Consider the following 19,612-nt stretch of genomic DNA (forward strand, 5'->3'; position numbering starts at 1 on the left):
ACTACAATATATGACAGTGAATCTTTGGACTAATTCCTACTTCTTTTTGCACAACCAAAATACTGATGTAGATATAATTGCTTCTCTTTGAGTAATTATTCTGTTTCTCCATTTTTCCAGTCCCCAATGTTCAACACAATATTTTAACCAAATATTACACATTATGCAGAACTCACAACTTTAACTTCTTCTGCTCTAATCAGCCTCAGCTTTAAAGATACCCATACACTTGTGAAAATTGCCTTCAGCTGTGCCTTACATTAAATGATTTCAGCTTGGTTTGAGTATCTGTGAGGATATGGACTCCTGCTGGGAGCAGCATTGGTCACAGAAGCAGCTGGTTGCCTTAAGATCAGCAGCCAGCAACAACCACATAAAGCTATTTAGGATTAAAAATAAACATTACACCACCCTCTCACAGCAATGGCAATATAGACTTTCAACAAAATCAAATCCAAGAAGTCAAAAAAAAATGTTAAATGATTAAATTATCTTAAAGTTCAGGTTTCAAAATCCTTCTAATTATTTAGCTCTCCATGACCAGTATTACATGTGAAGTAAGTCAGGAAAATTTATATTTGAACATATGCACATATTCACACTTAAACCTATTAGGAATGTAGTAAATATGAGCTTCATAAAACAAAAAAATTAGAACATAAGCTGCTGTATTGAAAAAAAATAAACACTGAGAATTGAAGCTGAAGTATCAATTATGTCAATGTCTTGCCTCAAAATATCAGAAGATGTGAACAGAGAGGTTCAAATCTGTTGCACACCATGTTTTATGTCATGCTGTCAACTGTGATTTACAAGCATATTAAGATGCTTAGGGTGAGAGGTTCAGAGTTTTACACAGCATGTGACCTATCATGTGGCTGGTTAACTCATCTTCTCGCAACCCCATACTATTGAAACCCTAGAATATTGCATGTCTTTGCAGAATGGTGGCAACACTGAGCAAAGACCGAATGAGGAACTACAAGCTGTGGAGTAAAACAAATTGTGACACAAATTACTATTAATCTCCCACCTGCCATTTTTAATAGCAAAAATAAAATTTTACTAAAAGATATTGCTACAATGTAAATTTCTAAGTTGTGTATTGTGTATTTATACTTAAAGACAATTTTGAACTAAAGTAGCATATTAATTTAATCAATTTCACAAACATTTTCTATGTCAGTAAAGCTGGTTAGAAACCATGGATTGGATTCTGAAGACTCCCACCTCAGATTATCCCAAAGTTCCAGCAATTACTGAAAAACTTTGTCAAACAAAAATTAAGATTTATTTACTGGAGGCCATGACCCCCAGTTGGATTATGAAGTGTGCATTCTCTCCAGCCCTGGTTAGTCTGCTCTGTCTAAAATTAACCCTTTTCTTTTCTCCTCCTTTTAAAATAAGAAAACTGATCTCTTCAAAGTCCACATTGGAGTTGAAAAGTTAATGATAACATGGAGTAAAAATAATAGATATTTCTTAATCATAGAGAAACCAGACCAAATATGATCCCAAAACTAATAAGAATAATTGTGAGGCAAGTGATGAGGACTATCAAATCACAGCAATTCCATACAGCAATGTTCTGATGCACAAAGGATAGAGTTTAAAATACTTCAGTTACAAAGACTGAGAAAGAAAGAAATATCAGAGGAAGGTGTTTAATTACAAGGTCATTTGGTCAGTCATCAATCAGTGGGTCTTCTATTTAATTTGGTGAATTGTCAGTTTGCTTCGATAGTTATTCCCACTAAATGTCATTAAACATACACAAAAAATGTTCTTAAACCATGAAAATCTGTTGCATTTCATTTGATGCTCCAAGTGAAAAATTAAGATGCAACATTAACCACAAAAAGATTTATGGTAGCCCATGAAGGACTATCTGCCCAGTGATCTATGTGTTGACATTTCTTAAGTCAGGTTGAAATGTCACAACTCATTTGGAATGGAAGAAACTTTTAACCACAGGGATAGGTTCTTTTTTTGCCACCATGAGCTTTGTTGTCAGTATTTGATGTAAATCTGCAACAAATACTGTTAGAGATTAACAATATCTTTCCCCACATACACTCCCCCCTATTGTATTTTTTAATGCATCTTAAATTCCTAAAGAACTAGATTCCAAGTTTAATATCCTTTGTACAATTTCAAACCTTCCTTTCACTTAAGCAATGTTGAAAAATATAGTAACCTAGTAATCACATTCTGTATGAAAAAACTCAGTCTGGTATCCACCCACTCCACATTATGGAAACAGTGATGTTAAATCGCTAATGACCACAGGTCTGCAGTAGCACTCTGGTATGATTTTAGGATGGTGTTAGACAACTCATTTATCAGCCGTCTTGAAATTTAAATTAATGATAATAAAATATTAGAGATAGATTTCTCAGATATGTCCAAGTCCAGAACAAGTAGCAAATGTACAAACTCTAAATGATGTTACCTCGTTGGCGGGCATTTCATAGTTAGGATGACCCAGAAAAGGCAAAGACCTTGACTGCAGGATAGTGGAAGTAATAAAAAACAATGGGAACATATGTAGAAGAAATCTTTCAAAGTGTAAAGTTCTCTCAAGTAGAATTACTAAATGATCATGTTTAAAGTTCAAATTGGTCTTGGATTTATACTTCACATGCCAACATGTCTGTAAACCTTAAAATGATTAGATATACTATGTTCTAAGGTAAACAGTTCTAAGATTTTATAATTATTGTATATGTAAACACTCCATTCATTCAACAAACTAAGATGAGTATTCTGTTGATATTTCAACATTCAGCACAAGCAGACTAGTAATGTATGATCTGTTTCACAAATCGCTAAGCCAGGAGAAGAAAGTTTATATGTAATAATGTCAGACCTTTTGATGAGCAAAATGTCTGCCAGCACTATATCTGAGAGTTTACCTCATTTTCTCCACCGGGTCAGGGGTAACATTTCTGATAATCTGCACAAATATCATCTGGCTTCCTTCTCAGCTGTGTCACCTTCTTTAACAAACGTGGGGTTACTTCTCACAGTCAGAAAATTTCATGCGTATTTAACCTATGACAATATAAACTGAAAAAAAATCTCTGCACACAGTGTCCAGAGCAACCCAAACTCAATGACTAACTGTCTTTTTATAATGCAACAGCAGGTTCAGTGTGACCAATAAAATGCCACAGGCCTGCTGCGAGATTCCAGCTGATGCATATAGATAATTATTGGAACAGGGGATCCATTAGTATAAAAAAATTGGATCATTTTACTAAGTAAAATATATCATGTTGATCTTAATAGACCAATAAAGTCCATACTTGAGTGGTCACATTACTAAAAGGGTATGATGCTGCCAATGAAAAGCTTGTGGATGGTGTTGTATGTTGCATGAAGAAAATTAAAACACACATGTAATGGAGATTTATATGTCACATTCTGTGTGGTACTGTGATGTCCGTTACAAATGTAATGTGAATAGCGATGCATAGCAATTTATCATAGTTTTACATTCCTGATATTAATATATATTGCTGACATTTTCTTTTATGATCTTAATTTAAATAATAGAAAGATGTTTACTTGATATGTCTAGTATCAGTTTGAATGTACTGTTATAAAGACTGTTCAGTCCCAACTGGAGAGTGATCGCTTTCTTAGAGATATCATTTCATGCTGTGGTAAAATGGGATTTACAAAGTGTCCATGTAAGGAGTTATTAAGCATTCCAAACTTTAATTACCAAACAAAAAGGGGACCCACATCTGAACTGTCACCTTGTGAGAGGAGCAGAAGCTAAAGAAGCTAAAACATGTTTATCTGAGAAAAACCGACAGAGCTGAAAGTAAGTGTGATTTTTTTATGAATTCGTAAGAAAGTTCTCTGATCAGTAATTAAGTATAAACTTTTCTATAAATAGAAAACTGAAACAATGTTTTAATTAGCTCTTAAATAATTTACTGAGATTGTCAGAAAACTAGCAGAATTATTGAAACAAGACATGTCCATAATTTGATAAGAGGGTTAACCATTCAGATTTTTTGTGTCAAAGTAAATACTGCGTTTGTCGTTCAGTAGACTTATACAGGTAGATTTTATTGACATTATTGAACATATTTAAATGTAACATGCTATGCTAAAAGAATTTTGTTCATTGAAAACTGAAGGTGTCATAATGTCAAATGCCAACATAACTGGCAGACATGATGTACTCTCAAACATTTAATACATTCGATCATTCAAAGAGCAAAAATCCAAAGAAATAAAGCCTGACATGCTACAAACAGGTCTATAACATAGTTTGAACTTCCTGAAAACATCCTTACTTATGATCAAAGATTACAAAAAAAGAAAGTGACAGAGGAATGTGACCTTTATGATCATTTCAGTCTGTGATCATTTTATCAAACAGAATGTGTGACACATCAAAGGTTTAATATACTTTTCCAAGGCCATATATGTTGAAGGACATTTGCACCTTTTGAAAAATTACACTCTGTCTTTTTAAATCTCAAAAAATTCAGAACAAAAAAGAAAACCTCATGAAGTATTCATTTTTTTCCAACTCTTTCTATTCAATCTTTTACTTAAAAAGTCATTATTTGCTGCTTATGTCTGAAGTGTTGAACTAAAAAATATTGACCCCTACACTTTCATTCTTCTGATTTACTGAAATTTGTGGAATGGCATTTAATAGTTTGTTAAAATTTCATCATAAAACTCAATAAAATAGATTTATTTATTTCATGCTTCAAAACCATAAAGTGTTCATTGCTGTTGTATGATGAAACTACTAAAATATTTTGTGGGCTTCAACATCAATATTTTAATCATTAAAAATATGTTTAAAATGCCTTTTTTTAAAATAAATAAATAAAGACACAAAGAGGCATGAAGAGGCTTGTGTTAACTTAAAATGTGCCTTACTTGTCTGGTTGCTACAACATGCCTTGCTATGTTTGGTCCCAAAGCAGTTAAAATTGCTGGCAAGCAAAGCACTAGGTGGGATTTCACATTCCTCATTTACAGTTTCCCAGTTTGTCTCCAACTGTCTCCACAAGTCACGCAGCACTCAAGCCATCCCAATTGACAGACTGATGTCATAAGGCAACATTTGCCACATGAGAAGATTCAAGACAGTGTTTTTAACCTTTCCTGTGCAGTGGCTCTGTTTTTAGGTGTCACACTGTGTTTATTTGAAGCCATGAGGGAAGAGTCACTCAAGAATGATAAAAACTGTAATGACCAAATGAATTACGACTTTCTCTACTAATTATAAACACAAATAATGTAAAAGAATAAAAATAGCTATATAAATACAGACTGCAATAAAACATGTCACAACTGCAGTTCAGTTTTTTAATCATCTTTTTTTTCTACTTTAGCCAAAAGACATCAAGAATTCAGTCACAACCAACAAACAAAAGCTACAATGAGTTCTAAAATTCCCCAAGAGCAACCAAAATCCTCAGGTAAGTTTAATTACTACTTGTTGGAGCAGTTGGCATTAGTGCCTTGCAGGAAAAAGGCCTAATAGGCGTTTCTACATGGAATTTCCATGTTATCCCAAATGCATGAGTGGGTTCCTTTTCGGTACTCCAGCCGTTTCATTCAGTCCTAATTATTCAGTTAAAATGTTTTGATAAATTGTTCTCATTGGTATCAATGTGTGTGTGGGTGTTTGTTAGCAAAACATTTGGAAAGATTATGAGACAATCAATAAAGGATTTCCAAACTGTGGAGATTCACATGTTTATATGAATTTTATCATATAAACAAAGTTTGGGGATCTTAATCAGCATATTTATTAGATAACTGCGTACTAAATATCACTAAATTATAAACATTAGACATTTAAAAAATGCTCATAAATACAACACACCAGCCGCATAACTTCGCTCTGAAGACAACCCTGAGAACCCTCTCACTCCATTGGTAGCATACTTGGAAAAAACAAAGATGAAATGGAAGACTTAAGAAAATCCATTAGAATTACACCTCTGCCCTGCCCTAACCATGGAGGAAGTCACGGATTTGAACTGGCATGCATGAGCAGAATAGATGAGCAGTGAAAGTAATCCTCTTCTCGACACAATGTTGTTCTTTTCTGGCTTATCTCACATGTAATTTTATGACCTCAATGACCTGCATCAGTGACTGTGTGTAAATATGAAAGTGGAACATCAGCTGCTTCACAAGGACATGTTTTTATTAGCTGATATGAAGAAACTGTTGTGTGGAAAGAGATAATGATACACATGGCCTTCACTCTCATTTCGGCAGATGTTACTGCTAAAAAATTAAAACGGGCAAATATGCTTAGAATATTATCTGAAATAACACAATTTTTATGTACATGATAAACAGAATCCTCACACTTCAGGAATTGAAGCAATTAAGCTCAAAAACAAACACTTCTGAAACAACTTTATCATTCAAAACATTTTTATTTTTATTGATTCCAAATAGTAAATAAAACAATGAAAACAAGTATGCAATACATAGAAGCTAATCCATCAATTCTAATATAATTCTAAAATGCTCAACCTAACTTATATATTGTCTTGTTTTACATATCTAAACTTAAGACGTATAAAACAACACTATATAATGAGTGCAGACTTATCTATTCCTTAAAAGGTTCGAGCAAAAATTAGTAATTCTTTTTTCTGGAAAAACAGGACTATAACCAGAAATAAATGCTTTATGTAGTTAAGTTAAAAAGAAAAGATGTGACGGTATACATTTTATGTAGGAAATGCAATGTACCATTCGATTTTCTATTTTCACAAAAGACTACTTCAAAGTCTCTTAAACAACTCTCAGTAATTCTCAAGGCAAAGAGAGGTGGCTCGGAATGGTTTATGACAGGAATATCTGCAAGAACAGCCAACACATTTTCTTACGGAAGATATCCTCAGGTTTGCTGCCGCCTAAACCCAACAGTTCTTCAAGGAGCAATTGGTATGCAGAAGAAAACGAAAGACTGCTATCAGAACAGACGTGGATTTTGAGATAATCAATGCTTAAGGAACAAGGCTACAAGAATCCTCCCTGCATTCAGATGATATAAGAACATAAACCATCCCCCCTGGAGAGATGACACACAATTTGATGAATATTCAATGCATGTCCTAAAGCTGTAATACGCCAGCTGGGGAAATAATTATGCTAAATGCATAGTCTAAAATGACTCAGAGGACAAAGTGCAATAATAAATAAACTGGACTAAACTGTATATTTATAAAAATTAATCAGTTGCTTATACTAACTTCACTGATTTCCCATAAAATCATGTTCACAATGTCTTTTTTTTCTAAGTAAGCTCCCAGCAAGTTTGTATAAGACTTTTAAATAAAACAAGTGTGAGAACTTTTAGTGTCAAATAAGTCGTAGTCAGCAGAAGTTTGTTGCCAAGTTTGACACTTCACACAGCAGGGCTATATGGTAAGTAGATCGTTGATCTATTCATGTAAAGCAGCTGTAAAGATACACTTAATGTGCAAGATAGAGGGTAACAGGAGCAGTTCAGAGGTGATGCACTGAAACAGATGGCCTGCTGGTGTTTGTGTTTGCAGTAGCTTTTGCTTGAATCTTATGTCTACTAAGCTATCACACACATTTAAAACAAGACCGGAAAAATTAAGAGAATATACTTTATTTGGGCAAAAATGTATACATTTGTAAATTTTTGACTGATTTAGAGATAAAACAAATATTTTAAGAACTGACAAATAAAATAGTATCTTAATACATCAAATAAACATGATTTGTCACAATGTAGACAACTATAGGTCTTGGCAAAAAAGGAAAGCCAACAGTGACCCCTGGTGTTAGTCTGATGTTAAACTGCAGCCAGCACATGCAAAAATAGTGGTATCAGTTGATTTTCTTTACATTTTATCTAGTAACAACTACAAATGTCAATGTGTTTTATTGGCCTAACATTTAATAGATAAGCACATAACAGTGTTTAACTGGGCCAGGAATTAATTGTGAAATAAAATTTGTGAAATCATTTATAAAATGAATAACCTTGATATGTATTCACCTTTGCACAATTGTCCACTTATCAACACATAGTCATCCACCTAAAATTAGTCAAGCAGGAAAAAGCATTAATCAGTGAAAAACCCAACAGGGTCAGATTAACTGGAAGAGGAGCAGAGGTCAACAGCTCACATGGGAAAATCTGGAGAATTCCACTCTCAAGTTTCCCAAAAACAATGTGGGGAAGAGCGCAAGTATGCAGTTAAGGTGCACTGGTCGTATGATGGTTATGGAAGTATCATATCCTTTTCTTAAAAAAGACAACTTGAAAAATAGTTTTCCTAATATTTTAAAATTATGTGCAACTTGTTTAGATCTATTACTAAAGTATTAAACTTTGTTAGAGTTTGAGAGTATAACATGACAAATGGTGAAAGCATTTTGTGGGTAATAAATCAGAAACAAATATTCTCACTGTGGGGTATACACCAGATTATATGGAGGTTAATGTTGCTGCTTAAAAAATAGATGAAAATGAGGCTTTGGTTTATGGTTAATATTAAAAATTTTAAGTTAATCTTACGTTCAACCTAATTTTAATCAAACTTAATCTAATTTAAATTAAACGTTTAGTTTTACACATATTGTAGATAAGCCAAAATTAAGTACATCCTTTACCTCACTCTGGGTTGTGTAGGATATATTTGCATGCTGCTTTCAGTTGTTTTACCAGCATGTTATTTCACTTACATCCAAATATACAACCATGATTCTTCCATATTAAATATATTTTCTACAAATCCCAACAGTGGCCATCAAGAAAAGGTCCAGAGTCCCAGGGGTTATGATTACTCAGTTTGTAGAGCGACTTCCTGCAGGAAAATCTACACCAGATTTTACCAGGAAACCAATGACTACAACTGCTCAAGAGGGTAAAGTAAAATACTGCATGATATACTAAAAAAAATAAAATGATCAAATGCCACTTTTGCACTGTCCCATGTGTCATTGTCTTAACTTTCTTAAGGGAAAAAAGCCTTTTTTAAAGCTATGGTTAGTGGAGAGCCACCACCAACTGTTACATGGGCTCGCAACAAGGGTGAAATGGATGATCAAGAAAAGTACAGCACCAGATATGATGAACGAGCTCACGAACATGTACTTGAGGTATATATAAAAGAAAAAAATCCTATCCTTTTAGCAAAACAAACAAAAGGCAATATTCAAAAAGTCTGAACATCCAATTTCCAAGATATAGCTTGAAGTAAAAGTTGAGAAATAAGAAGAATGGCTATATTTTTTCCCTGGAGAAGAAATTCCCTTGCAAATCTGAAACGCTTGTATTTTCCAACTTAGGGCAACATGTGGTGACTGAAGTGCTCAGACATATAATAACATCATCAACAGGAAAATTAAAATTACATAATATTTTCTTCAAAATACAGATTTACTTTGAAATTCATTGCTTAGAGAAAAACAGTTAAGACTTTGCCTAAGAACATGTAATACAGCTATAAAGTGTTATTGTTTTGGGGGCAAAAAAGTATTTTCTTGCACCTCTACTGAAATGTTATCTTTATTCTCACTTTGACAGATAGTAAATATTAAACTTGAACAAGCGGATAATTACAAGTGCTTTGCAACAAATGAGTATGGACAAGCAGTCTGTGCAGTCACCCTGAATGTTGTTGAAGGTATGAGTTCATATTTTCATAAGACAAAATAATTTTACTACACTACAGCTGGTTATTTGTCCTTTTTGTTGCTTGTGTTTCTTAAACAGCCTTCAAGAAGAAGCCACAGAATGGTACGAAATGTAAATACTAAATAAGAAGATGCATCTTTTTTGTCTGTCAAGCAATAATTACTGAATGATGCATCTTTCACTTGACTTTAATCCACTTTTTTCATTTTCTTTTTTGCTTTTTAGCAACTGGATCAAATGGGCAGGCCACACAAGATTTCAGATCTATGCTTAAGAAAACGTAAGTTCAGCTTTAGTTTAAGAATGATCAGTCATTTAAAATTATAAAACCTAAAGGAAGATACTTTTGTTTCTTTTCAGAACTGTAGTCACCAGAAAAAAACAACTCCCTCAACAAAAAGAGGGAGAAATTGATCCTAAACTCTTGGAACTGCTTTTGAGTGCGCCAAAGAAAGACTATGAAAGAATCTGTTTGGAGTTTGGCATTACTGACTTCCGCTGGTTACTGAAGAAACTCAAACAGATAAAAAAGGAGAGGGAAGATGAGCAATCAAAGGTGCTAACTGATAGTATTAATGACTGTACAAATAGTGAGAATACATTTTCAACCAGCAAAATTTATTTTTTCTTACGGAAATCAATTTGTATTTTGAGTCGCATCTTTTGTCAGAAAAGACAAAAGATGCTTGAGTTTTGTAATTATTTTTTACATGAGGCTTTTATGGCCTGCAGCTAAAACAGGGTATAATTATATATTATATATTAAAAGGCATACGTTCAGTACAATATGTTGCCAATAGTAAGCAAATCTGCAGCAGTATTAATGTATTTTTTTTTTATCTTTACATTATAGGTTGTAGAAAATTTGGACAACATGAAACAAATTGAAGTGAAACCGTCTGGAAGAGCTGAATTCAGCTTCGATATGAAACTACGAGATCCCAACAGTGAAATTAATTTATACAAGGTGAATTAAAATGTCATATTTTATAATCAGGTTGCTGTGTATTACAGACTTCTGCCCAGGTCCCTCTTGAAAATGAGATCCAGATCTCATGGTGAAAGCATTTTGTGGGTAATAAATCAGAAACAGATTTACCTGGGGTTTACCTGGTTAAATAAAAGAAATAAAATTGTAAAAAGATATTGAAAACAACATTGGAATGATCAAAAAATCTTCAATAAACAAAAGAAAATTCTTATTTTTGACAAGGATGGGACCTTGATTCCATATGATGATGACAAAAACTCAAAGCACAGCCTTCAGAAAACTGGAATAAACTATCTATTCAGCATCAAAGACCCACAGCGAGAGGATGCTGGATTTTATCAAGTTGATGTTGAAGAGACTAATGTTCTTACAACAGACTTTCAAGGTAAGCCCTAATTATCACACTTCAAATCAAGACTGGGAATTCATTAGAAATAAAGCATTGTACCTTTTTCACCTCTCTTAGTACCTGATGTGGACTTTGTAGCAAAAATCAAGGACAGTAAAGTCACTGAGAATGAAGATGCCATCTTTCAGTGCGTGTTGTCAACACCTCTCAACAAAATAACTTGGTCAAAAGAGGATGCATCACTGGAACATGGTGGTAAATATGAGATCACCATCTCAGAGGACAAACTTACTCACACCCTGAGAATAAAAGATTGCCAAATGGCAGATAAGGGAACATATTATGCCATAGCTGGAATAACCTCCAGCAGCGCCTCACTCACAATCCAAGGTATATTGTCCTTTGTCACTAAAAAATATTGGTATATGTCTATATTATCAAATATATAATAATATAATATTTTGCATATACATCCAAAAATTACTTCATCTTGTCATTTCTGATATTTTTTTTCTTATCTTGCATTTGTGCCAACTGTCATTCAGCTGATTCAAGTGGACGTAAGGGCGCCAAAGCCAGTGATAAATCTAAGACAATATCAGAAGAGCAGAAGTTTCCAAAAGAAAACACTGAAATGGACACTGCAAAGCAAACAAAGGCTGAAAATGATGGTGCAGACAAAGATACACAGGAAAAAGTAGAAGATGGCAAAGAAGGAAGAGTCGGAGGGGAAGGTGGAGATGGTAATGATGAAGGTACATGTGATGGAACAGGAAAAGGGAACGATGGAGACGAGAATGATGAAGATGGCAAGAATAAAAACCTACTAGGAGATGATGAAAGCAAAACAGATGATGGCAATGACAAGACAAAGAAGCAATCCAGAGCTGCTCTTCTGGCTTCTGACTCTGCCATAGGTAAAACTTTGATCAAATAATGAAAATGAGTTTGCAAGTTCATACAAATGTGCTAGCTCCGAAATACAGCGACAGAAATACATGTGTAATTATAACAGCTATTGACAAAAAGGAACCAATTATGTGGAATAATGATAAACAGTTTTAACTGTAACAAAAACTGTTAGGATAAATATCACCATCCTTTTAAAATGATGGGCCAAGTCTTTTTTTTTTTTCCCTTATGCATTATTTTGCAAAAGTTACAATACTTTAATAGGTTCAGGGTGTACACTATTTCAGTTCCAGAATCCATCTACCTATCCATAATAATACATATCTGTAAGATTAAGTGTTTTACTTAGTCAGAAATCTATCAAGTTAGCAAAAAAGTGATTTGTAAGAAAATGTTCTGGCTTTAACTAATAAGAAAAGTGTGCCTCTCTGCAAAGAACCCTGACAAATTGGCCTAAATAGTGAGGTCTGAAAATGTTAAGATGGTGAGTAATCAGTTTTCATATGATGTTAAAGAGAGCAGAAGTTGTCTAAATACTTTTTTCATGTTATTGTCCTTTTGTCAAAATGCAGACCGAGGAACTCAGTTTGTCAGAGGTCTGTCAGATATGAATGCCAAAGTTGGTGACCAAGCAGAGCTGTCCTGCAAACTAAACAGTGAAACCTCTGAAGGACGCTGGTATAAAAATGGAAAGCTGGTAAATCAATAAAATAATTGTACAGTACAGCTACAATGAAACTTTTTAATCATTTACACAAAATGTCTTAAGATTTTTTCATTTCTCCATTTTTTGTCTGATAAGCTGACAGAGGAAGATGGCGTAAAGATAATCAAAGATGGAGCCTGTCACATATTAAAGATTGAATGCTGTAAAAAAGATGACACTGCTGTGTATCGCTTTGAAGCTGAAGGACGCAAATCAGAGGCAACATTGAATGTCCAAGGTCAGAATAATAAAAATTTTGAAATAAAATTTTAATGGCAACTTTGTCAAAAAACGCTTGTTTTTCTTTCCACACTACAGACCCACCAAGACTCGACCCTGATGCTCTAGGTAAATTTACAAATCCAGTGATTGTTAGGGTAGGTGACAATGCCGAGTGGAAGCTGCCTTTCTCAGGTGGAGCACCAATGAACATACACTGGTACAAGAATGATGACGAGCTTCTGCCTGCAGTCAATGTGAAAATTGATACTTCAGATACTGAGAGTCAACTGCGCCTTACCAAATGTCAAAGAAAAGATACTGGAGAAGTTAAAATCAAAATAAAAAATGAGTTTGGAATCATAGAAGCACAGTCAAGGCTTATAGTTCTTGGTAGGTTTACGTTGACAAAAGAATAGATCAACTTCTTATCCTTAACAAACCATAAACTCCACCCATTTTGCCAACAGACAAACCAACACCCCCACAAGGCCCTGTTGAGATAACAGAAAGTGCGGTTACTTCTGTTGAATTCAAATGGAAACCACCAAAAGACAGCGGTGGTTGTCCAGTTACCAATTATATCATAGAACGGCAACAAGTGGGTCGAAATAAATGGTCAAATCTGGGAGAGATCTCTTGTATCCCTAGCTACAAGGACACTGATGTGGACCCTGGCAGAAGATACTGTTACAGGATTAGAGCCAAGAATGCTGAAGGCATCAGTGATTACCTGCAGACAGGGGACATACCAGCTGGAGTATTACGTAAGTCTTCTAACAGTGTCTCATGGTTCAGTCCAAAGTGTGGGAGGAGCAACAACAGTGCTGCAAAGGGCACTGGCTCACCCTAACCCCATCCTTATCCCTAACCCAAATTGTAATTTAAATAACACATAACTTGTACTGAGAGCCACTACAATAAATCAATATTTATTTTTATTTAGAGCCTTAGGTTTTTGTAAAGTTGGAATAAAAATTGAATTAGTGACACTGAACCAAACTCATATCTAAGCTTCTGAGTCTCAACAATTTGTTTACTGAAAAAGACATGTGCATAGACACTTACTAGTCATTTTTCATAAGTAATTAGTGCAGCATGAACACATTAAAAGCTTTTTAAACCACATTTTACATTATATTTCACTGAACTTATTGTTCCCCCCAATAATGAAATGGGATTTCCTCCCTTGCAAATGATCTTAAGTTCAAATGCATAGTGATGGAAATCACTTGCTATGCTCATACCCAGACTTCCATAAAAAATAAACTAAATATAAAAATGTATTCTTTTTGCAACAGGTTACCCTGGATCACCAACAGCACCCAAAGTGGTGAGTGCCTTCAAAGACTGTATCAACCTGTCGTGGTGTCCACCCTGTGATACAGGGGGAACTAAAATTTTGGGATACAACTTGGAAAAGAACAAGACAGGCACAAATTACTGGAGCCTTGTAAATCAAAATGGGCCAATTACAGGTATGACACACGCTATAACAGTTTAAAGAGTGATGGTATTTAGCAGTAAGTGGCATATGCCGACTTGAATAAAGACAGTGAGTACTATAATAGCAGCTTTTTTGTTCCTTCTCAGATACAAAGTATGCAGTGAAAGATGTTTTTGAGGGTGCAGAATATCGATTTAGAGTGTCTGCCATCAACCTATCTGGTGCTGGAGAACCCAGTATTCCATGTGAGGCAGTTATTGCAAGAGATCCCAAGAGTAAGCCGGCCACAATTTTCTCCTGAATTGTGTTCAAGTTTTTTTGTTTATTTTTACACACAGAAAATAAAAAAATCTTAAAAGGGAATATAGTTATACTTTTATTTGCTTCGGTGTGCTTTCAGAACCTCCAGGCAAAGTGATAGACCTTAAGATAACATCTTCAAGTTACACTACATTGTCATTGGCTTGGACTAAACCAAAGGAAGTGAAAGGCGTAGAAGATGAAGCCCAGGGCTACTATGTGGAAATCAGACCAATAGAGAGCCTTGAATGGACCTGCTGCAATGCCACTCCAATTAGCTTAACTTCCTACACTGTGCTGGGCCTCAAGGCAATGGCTGCATACTGGGTGAGAGTAATTGCCACAAATTATGGTGGAAATGGGGATCCTCAAGGCTTTGACAATTACATCATTGCCATGCCACCTCCTGGTAAGAAATTTAGTTAAAGTCTATCAACACTACAAGATTATTATCATTATTATATTATTATTATTATTATTATTGTTAGTAGTAGTAGTAGTAGTAGTAGTAATAGTATTTCTGGCATTATCTGATGTCTTCATCAAAATATGTATTCAGAACTCACAAAAGTGTCTCACAAAAATTATTAAAAAGCCTATTAGTTTTTCTTCTAATTATCTAATAATTATATAACGTATAGTCACCAAATCAGTTTTTTTCTGATCTTTGTGTAGTGCAATTTTGCAGTTTCAAAGTTGGAATAGTGAATAGTGGCAATTAACAATGGAATATGTTGTCAAGAACAAAATTATGATTGTTCAAAACAAACAAAATTTGCAAAGACTTAATTAAAACCAACATAGCATTTTACAACTATTAAAGTAATTTTTTAAGGTTGATTTCTAGCAAAAAACAATTCTATGCTACACAGAGAGAAGCTTTGCGCTGAGGCTTCAGTTTTTTCTGAATTCAGGATGATTCACCAGGAAGCACATTAGGCCAATGAAAATTATGAATGCGTTTTGCACACACTATTTTTCCCTACCATACTGCCCCAACAGTACAAAATAAATAATGTAGCAATATTGTTAAAATAAAAATGTTAATTAAACTTACATTTTTAAATTTAACATACAGTGAGACCAAGGTTCAAGGACCGCAACATGAAGACCTTGATGGTGGTGAAATCTGGAAACACTATTCGAGTCAACATCAACTTTGAGGTATAAAACTTTCGACCATGCTTGTGTGAAAATGTGCCACATACAATATTTTTGGTAATTATTTTGTTTGTATCATCTACAGGCTTCTCCGATGCCTGACATTTCTTGGGTTAAGGATGGAATTCCTTTGCTCAAACATGTTACTATAACCAATTCAGATAGAGGATCTCAGTTGTTAATTCCCACATCTGAGAGATCAGATAGTGGTATCTACACGATCACTGTCAAGAACATTGTTGGTCAGGAAAGCTTCAGTGTAGAAATCAGAGTTACAGGTAAAGGTCCAGCATTCAGATTTGGCTGTATATCTCAATGAACAGAGCAAACACTTCAAAGAAATAAATCGTAAGATTAAATGCTCTCTGCTGAAGTGAAAAAACATTGATTTAAAATGTCTTATCAATATATGGATCTGTTAAAAAAATATTGGTCCTACATAGGAATAAAAATGCAGATCAAGTCTTTAAAGCCAATTAAATGCATAAAAAAGATCCCATCCAGCTGCCAAGAACTGCAGAAACCACAAGACACTTCTAACAATTTTGTCCACACATTAGAACGTAAAGTTTGGAGTTTGTGTTGTCAAATCAGTTGTGTGTAGTTACAAGTAGGATTTTAGAGAACTCTTATGTAGTTTTAGAATTATTAACAATTCAAATTACATAACTAAAGGAATATAGTAAGCATTAGTTTCAGATGCATCATACCTGCCCATATGACTGTCATTCAGTCATAAGCTCAATAATTTCAGGCCATCATAACATGATGTGATTGCTTTAATTTAAAACAGTAGAGGAACAATTATTCCTTCTGATGCTAAGGTAATATTATATGCATTATTACATTTAGACTATGTTTCATTGTCTTTTTCATTTTGATCTATAGACTTTGGTAAACCATCCACAAAATTTAGTGGTAGATTTTCTACTTTTTGTGCCAAATATTACACTGTTTATTTACTATGCTTTTTAGATATCAGCACAAGCCTGATGAAAGCTATGTACTAGTTTAGCCATCGGGTTACAGACAAGCCATATTTAACTTGCTAACTGTAATTTTTAAAACTGTGTGAGCTTAACACATACTCTATACATTCAAGGGAAAAATATATATAAAATCAGTCACTGCAGCATTTTTTTTTTTTGGCATCTTATTAACCAAACTTTAAACCGCAGGACATTTATGACAAGAAAAAAATGATCAGGGAATAAACTTTTCAAAAACCTTTCACATTGGTAACCAATTCAGCTTTGAAGAAAAAAATAAAAAATTTAAAGGGGGATTCATCAGCCAATATATATATCTGTGTCCTAATTTTCTTTTAGATGACCCCAAGCCTCCAGGCCCTGTAGAGCTGGATGAGAACATACCAGGAACAGTGACTCTATGTTGGGGTCCATCTCCAGATGAGAAAAGAGATGACAGACTACACTACATGGTGTCCAAGAGGGACTCCTTCAAGCGCACTTGGAGGACAGCAGCTGACAACCTTTTTAACAACAAGTTCACAGTTGTCAACATTATGCCTGGGCGGGAGTACTACTTCAGAGTGTTTGCGAAAAACGACATGGGCCTGTCACCACCATCTGAGTCCCCTGTGTTTGCTTTAAAAAAGGAAAAAGGTTTGTGTGAATTTTGAGACAATTTAAAAGGGACAACAAAAAATACATTCACGAAAAGAAACACATATATTTTGCAATTCTAGTAATGGAAGTTATCTTTTAGTAAGGCGTGTTGATTACATTTAATTTATAAAATATATTTGCTTTTGAAGCAAAGCATGATTTTTACAACTGGTTCACTAAATGTGGTGCAAACAAAGAATGTAACAGAAAGGATTCATCATATATGCCCTAATATGAAACAGATTATGGTTACAGCAGTGATGACGAATATTTATGTAGGCATATAGGAAATAACTTAAGCCAATGCAGCACCTACTGAAATCATCTAAACATTCACCATACAGTTCTAGTTATAAACAGCAGTGAGAAAAACATGTGGGGTCCTGATTTTTACTTTGGTGTTACCAATATATTATGTTTTCTTGCAGTAACATTAATGAATTTATCTTTCAGGAAAGTTCAAAGTTGACACGCCTCAGATGAAACCCCTGTATTTTGAGTCACCTCCATCATTTATTATCCCCTTAAAGAGACGCACAGCTCCTGAAGGATATGAATGCTACATGAGCTGTGCAGTAAAAGGTGACCCAGCGCCACATGTAACTTGGTACCACAACAACATCAGCCTCAACACAAACACAAACTACCACATAACAAATGTATGTGGAGTCTGCTCATTGCTAATACTTCGAGTGGGACCCAAAGACAATGGGGAATACAAAATTATCATTGAGAACAAACTCGGGAACGCAGAGTCCTCAATGATACTAAATGTTAGAGGTAAGCTATCAAAAATTGTTTAAGATTCATGAAATGGAGAAATCCACCAAGATGTCAGGTTGAAACATTTGAGTGTGTGCTGCAAATGAAGCATAATGAAGATAAAAATGTGTTTCTTTACAGAATAAAGTGGATTAGTAATGTCAAGAATCAGCCAGAACCATGAGATTCTTCACTGCATTTCAAATCAATACAAGTTTCAAAACCTTGTATGGATTTTAAACTGGCACCCTTTTCAATAAAGTGATCCACCAAACGCATATGAATCTTTTTGTTTGTCAAAAATTTGAAACTTGTAATAAAAAAGTTGCGTTTGTTCCTTGTTTTGTCAAACACATTAATGTTACCATGGTATATTTGCAACCGGCCTCTTCATGCATATACAAAATGAAATATGTTTTAAGGGTTCAGTCATGCAAAAGTTGTTTAGATGTTACTGAAAGTGACCCATCAGCATTAATAATATCAGCAGCGTATAATATAGTTACATCAATATATGCTACTCTACAATACATTCACACAAAAATTGTTTTAGGAAAGTTTTTGGACTTGTAAGCATATCTGGCAACTCTTAAGTGTGATATATGATTAAGCAATTGTGACTCAGCTTTAAATAATTTGTTAAGGTACTATTAAAGACCTTACAGTTTAGAAATAAATCATGTCTCCATATAAAATGGACCTTTACTATTCTAATATATTCCCTCAACCAGAGCTCATTATGTTAAATTCAGTTTCAAAAAACAGTCATTGTGAAGCACCTACATAGAAATCATAATAAATGGGGAAAACATTATAATATAAATTTCACATAATGGGTAGTTGAAGATCATTTGTACATCTGTTTTCTGTGTTGTTAGAATCCTGTGTGCGCACTGGATACTAACGACACAGAAAAAGTTGCCACCCCAAAAAAAAGGTCACACTAATATTTAGATGCATCACCTTTAGCTTTGATTACAGCACACAGTCACCGTGGCATTGTTTCCATAAGATTCTCCAATGTCACAAGGTTCGTTTCCATCCAGTGTGGCATTTATTTTTCACCAAGATCATATCGATGATGGCGGAGTTTGAATACTGCACAAAGCCTTCGCCAGCATATCCCAACAATTCTCAGTGGGGTTGAACATCGCTGTGGCAGCCAATCCATGTGTGAAGATTATGTTTCACACTCCCTGAACCACTCTTCCAGTTCGAGCACAATGAACCCTGGCATTGTCATCTTGAAATATCCTCCATCAGGGAATGTTGCTTAATGTGGACCTGACCAACTAGGCACTAAGAATAAAGAGTGTATCGTTTCTTACCCTGACATGCCAATCACTCTGAAACAGGGAAAATCTGTAATATTCTAAATACCTTCCATTGCTCCAGAGTTCAATCTATATTCTTTCTTGCAACCTGAAGGATTTTTTTCTCAATTTAGCCTCACTA

At 34.5% G+C, this 19,612-nt stretch overlaps 1 protein-coding gene across 1 annotated transcript; it reads left to right on the plus strand.

Moving 5' to 3' along the window:
• The first annotated feature begins 3,779 nt into the window (after positions 1-3,779).
• On the plus strand, positions 3,780-18,435 carry LOC129372888 (immunoglobulin-like and fibronectin type III domain-containing protein 1). Its single transcript, XM_055050454.1, has 24 exons — positions 3,780-3,832; positions 5,373-5,459; positions 8,787-8,909; positions 9,005-9,144; positions 9,572-9,671; positions 9,761-9,784; positions 9,908-9,962; positions 10,043-10,238; positions 10,536-10,649; positions 10,896-11,058; positions 11,140-11,412; positions 11,568-11,939; positions 12,507-12,631; positions 12,737-12,878; positions 12,959-13,252; positions 13,330-13,626; positions 14,161-14,337; positions 14,453-14,581; positions 14,707-15,015; positions 15,685-15,770; positions 15,853-16,045; positions 17,096-17,392; positions 17,849-18,175; positions 18,299-18,435. Exons 2-24 carry the CDS (start codon positions 5,420-5,422, stop codon positions 18,301-18,303), a joined length of 3,981 nt encoding a protein of 1,326 aa, XP_054906429.1. The 5' UTR covers positions 3,780-3,832; positions 5,373-5,419; the 3' UTR covers positions 18,304-18,435.
• The last annotated feature ends 1,177 nt before the right edge of the window (positions 18,436-19,612 follow it).

This window comes from Poeciliopsis prolifica, unplaced genomic scaffold, assembly GCF_027474105.1.
Source record: "Poeciliopsis prolifica strain line A6 unplaced genomic scaffold, Auburn_PproV2 SCAFFOLD030, whole genome shotgun sequence".
In the NCBI taxonomy this organism is placed as follows: domain Eukaryota; kingdom Metazoa; phylum Chordata; class Actinopteri; order Cyprinodontiformes; family Poeciliidae; genus Poeciliopsis; species Poeciliopsis prolifica.

Coding starts and splice junctions, on each gene's coding strand:
- LOC129372888 (XM_055050454.1), top strand. CDS start 5,420: ATGAGTTCTAAAATTCCCCAAGAGCAACCAAAATCCTCAG. Junction 12,632..12,736: donor GGTATAAAAATGGAAAGCTG/GTAAATCAATAA, acceptor TTGTCTGATAAG/CTGACAGAGGAAGATGGCGT. Junction 14,338..14,452: donor TCAAAATGGGCCAATTACAG/GTATGACACACG, acceptor GTTCCTTCTCAG/ATACAAAGTATGCAGTGAAA.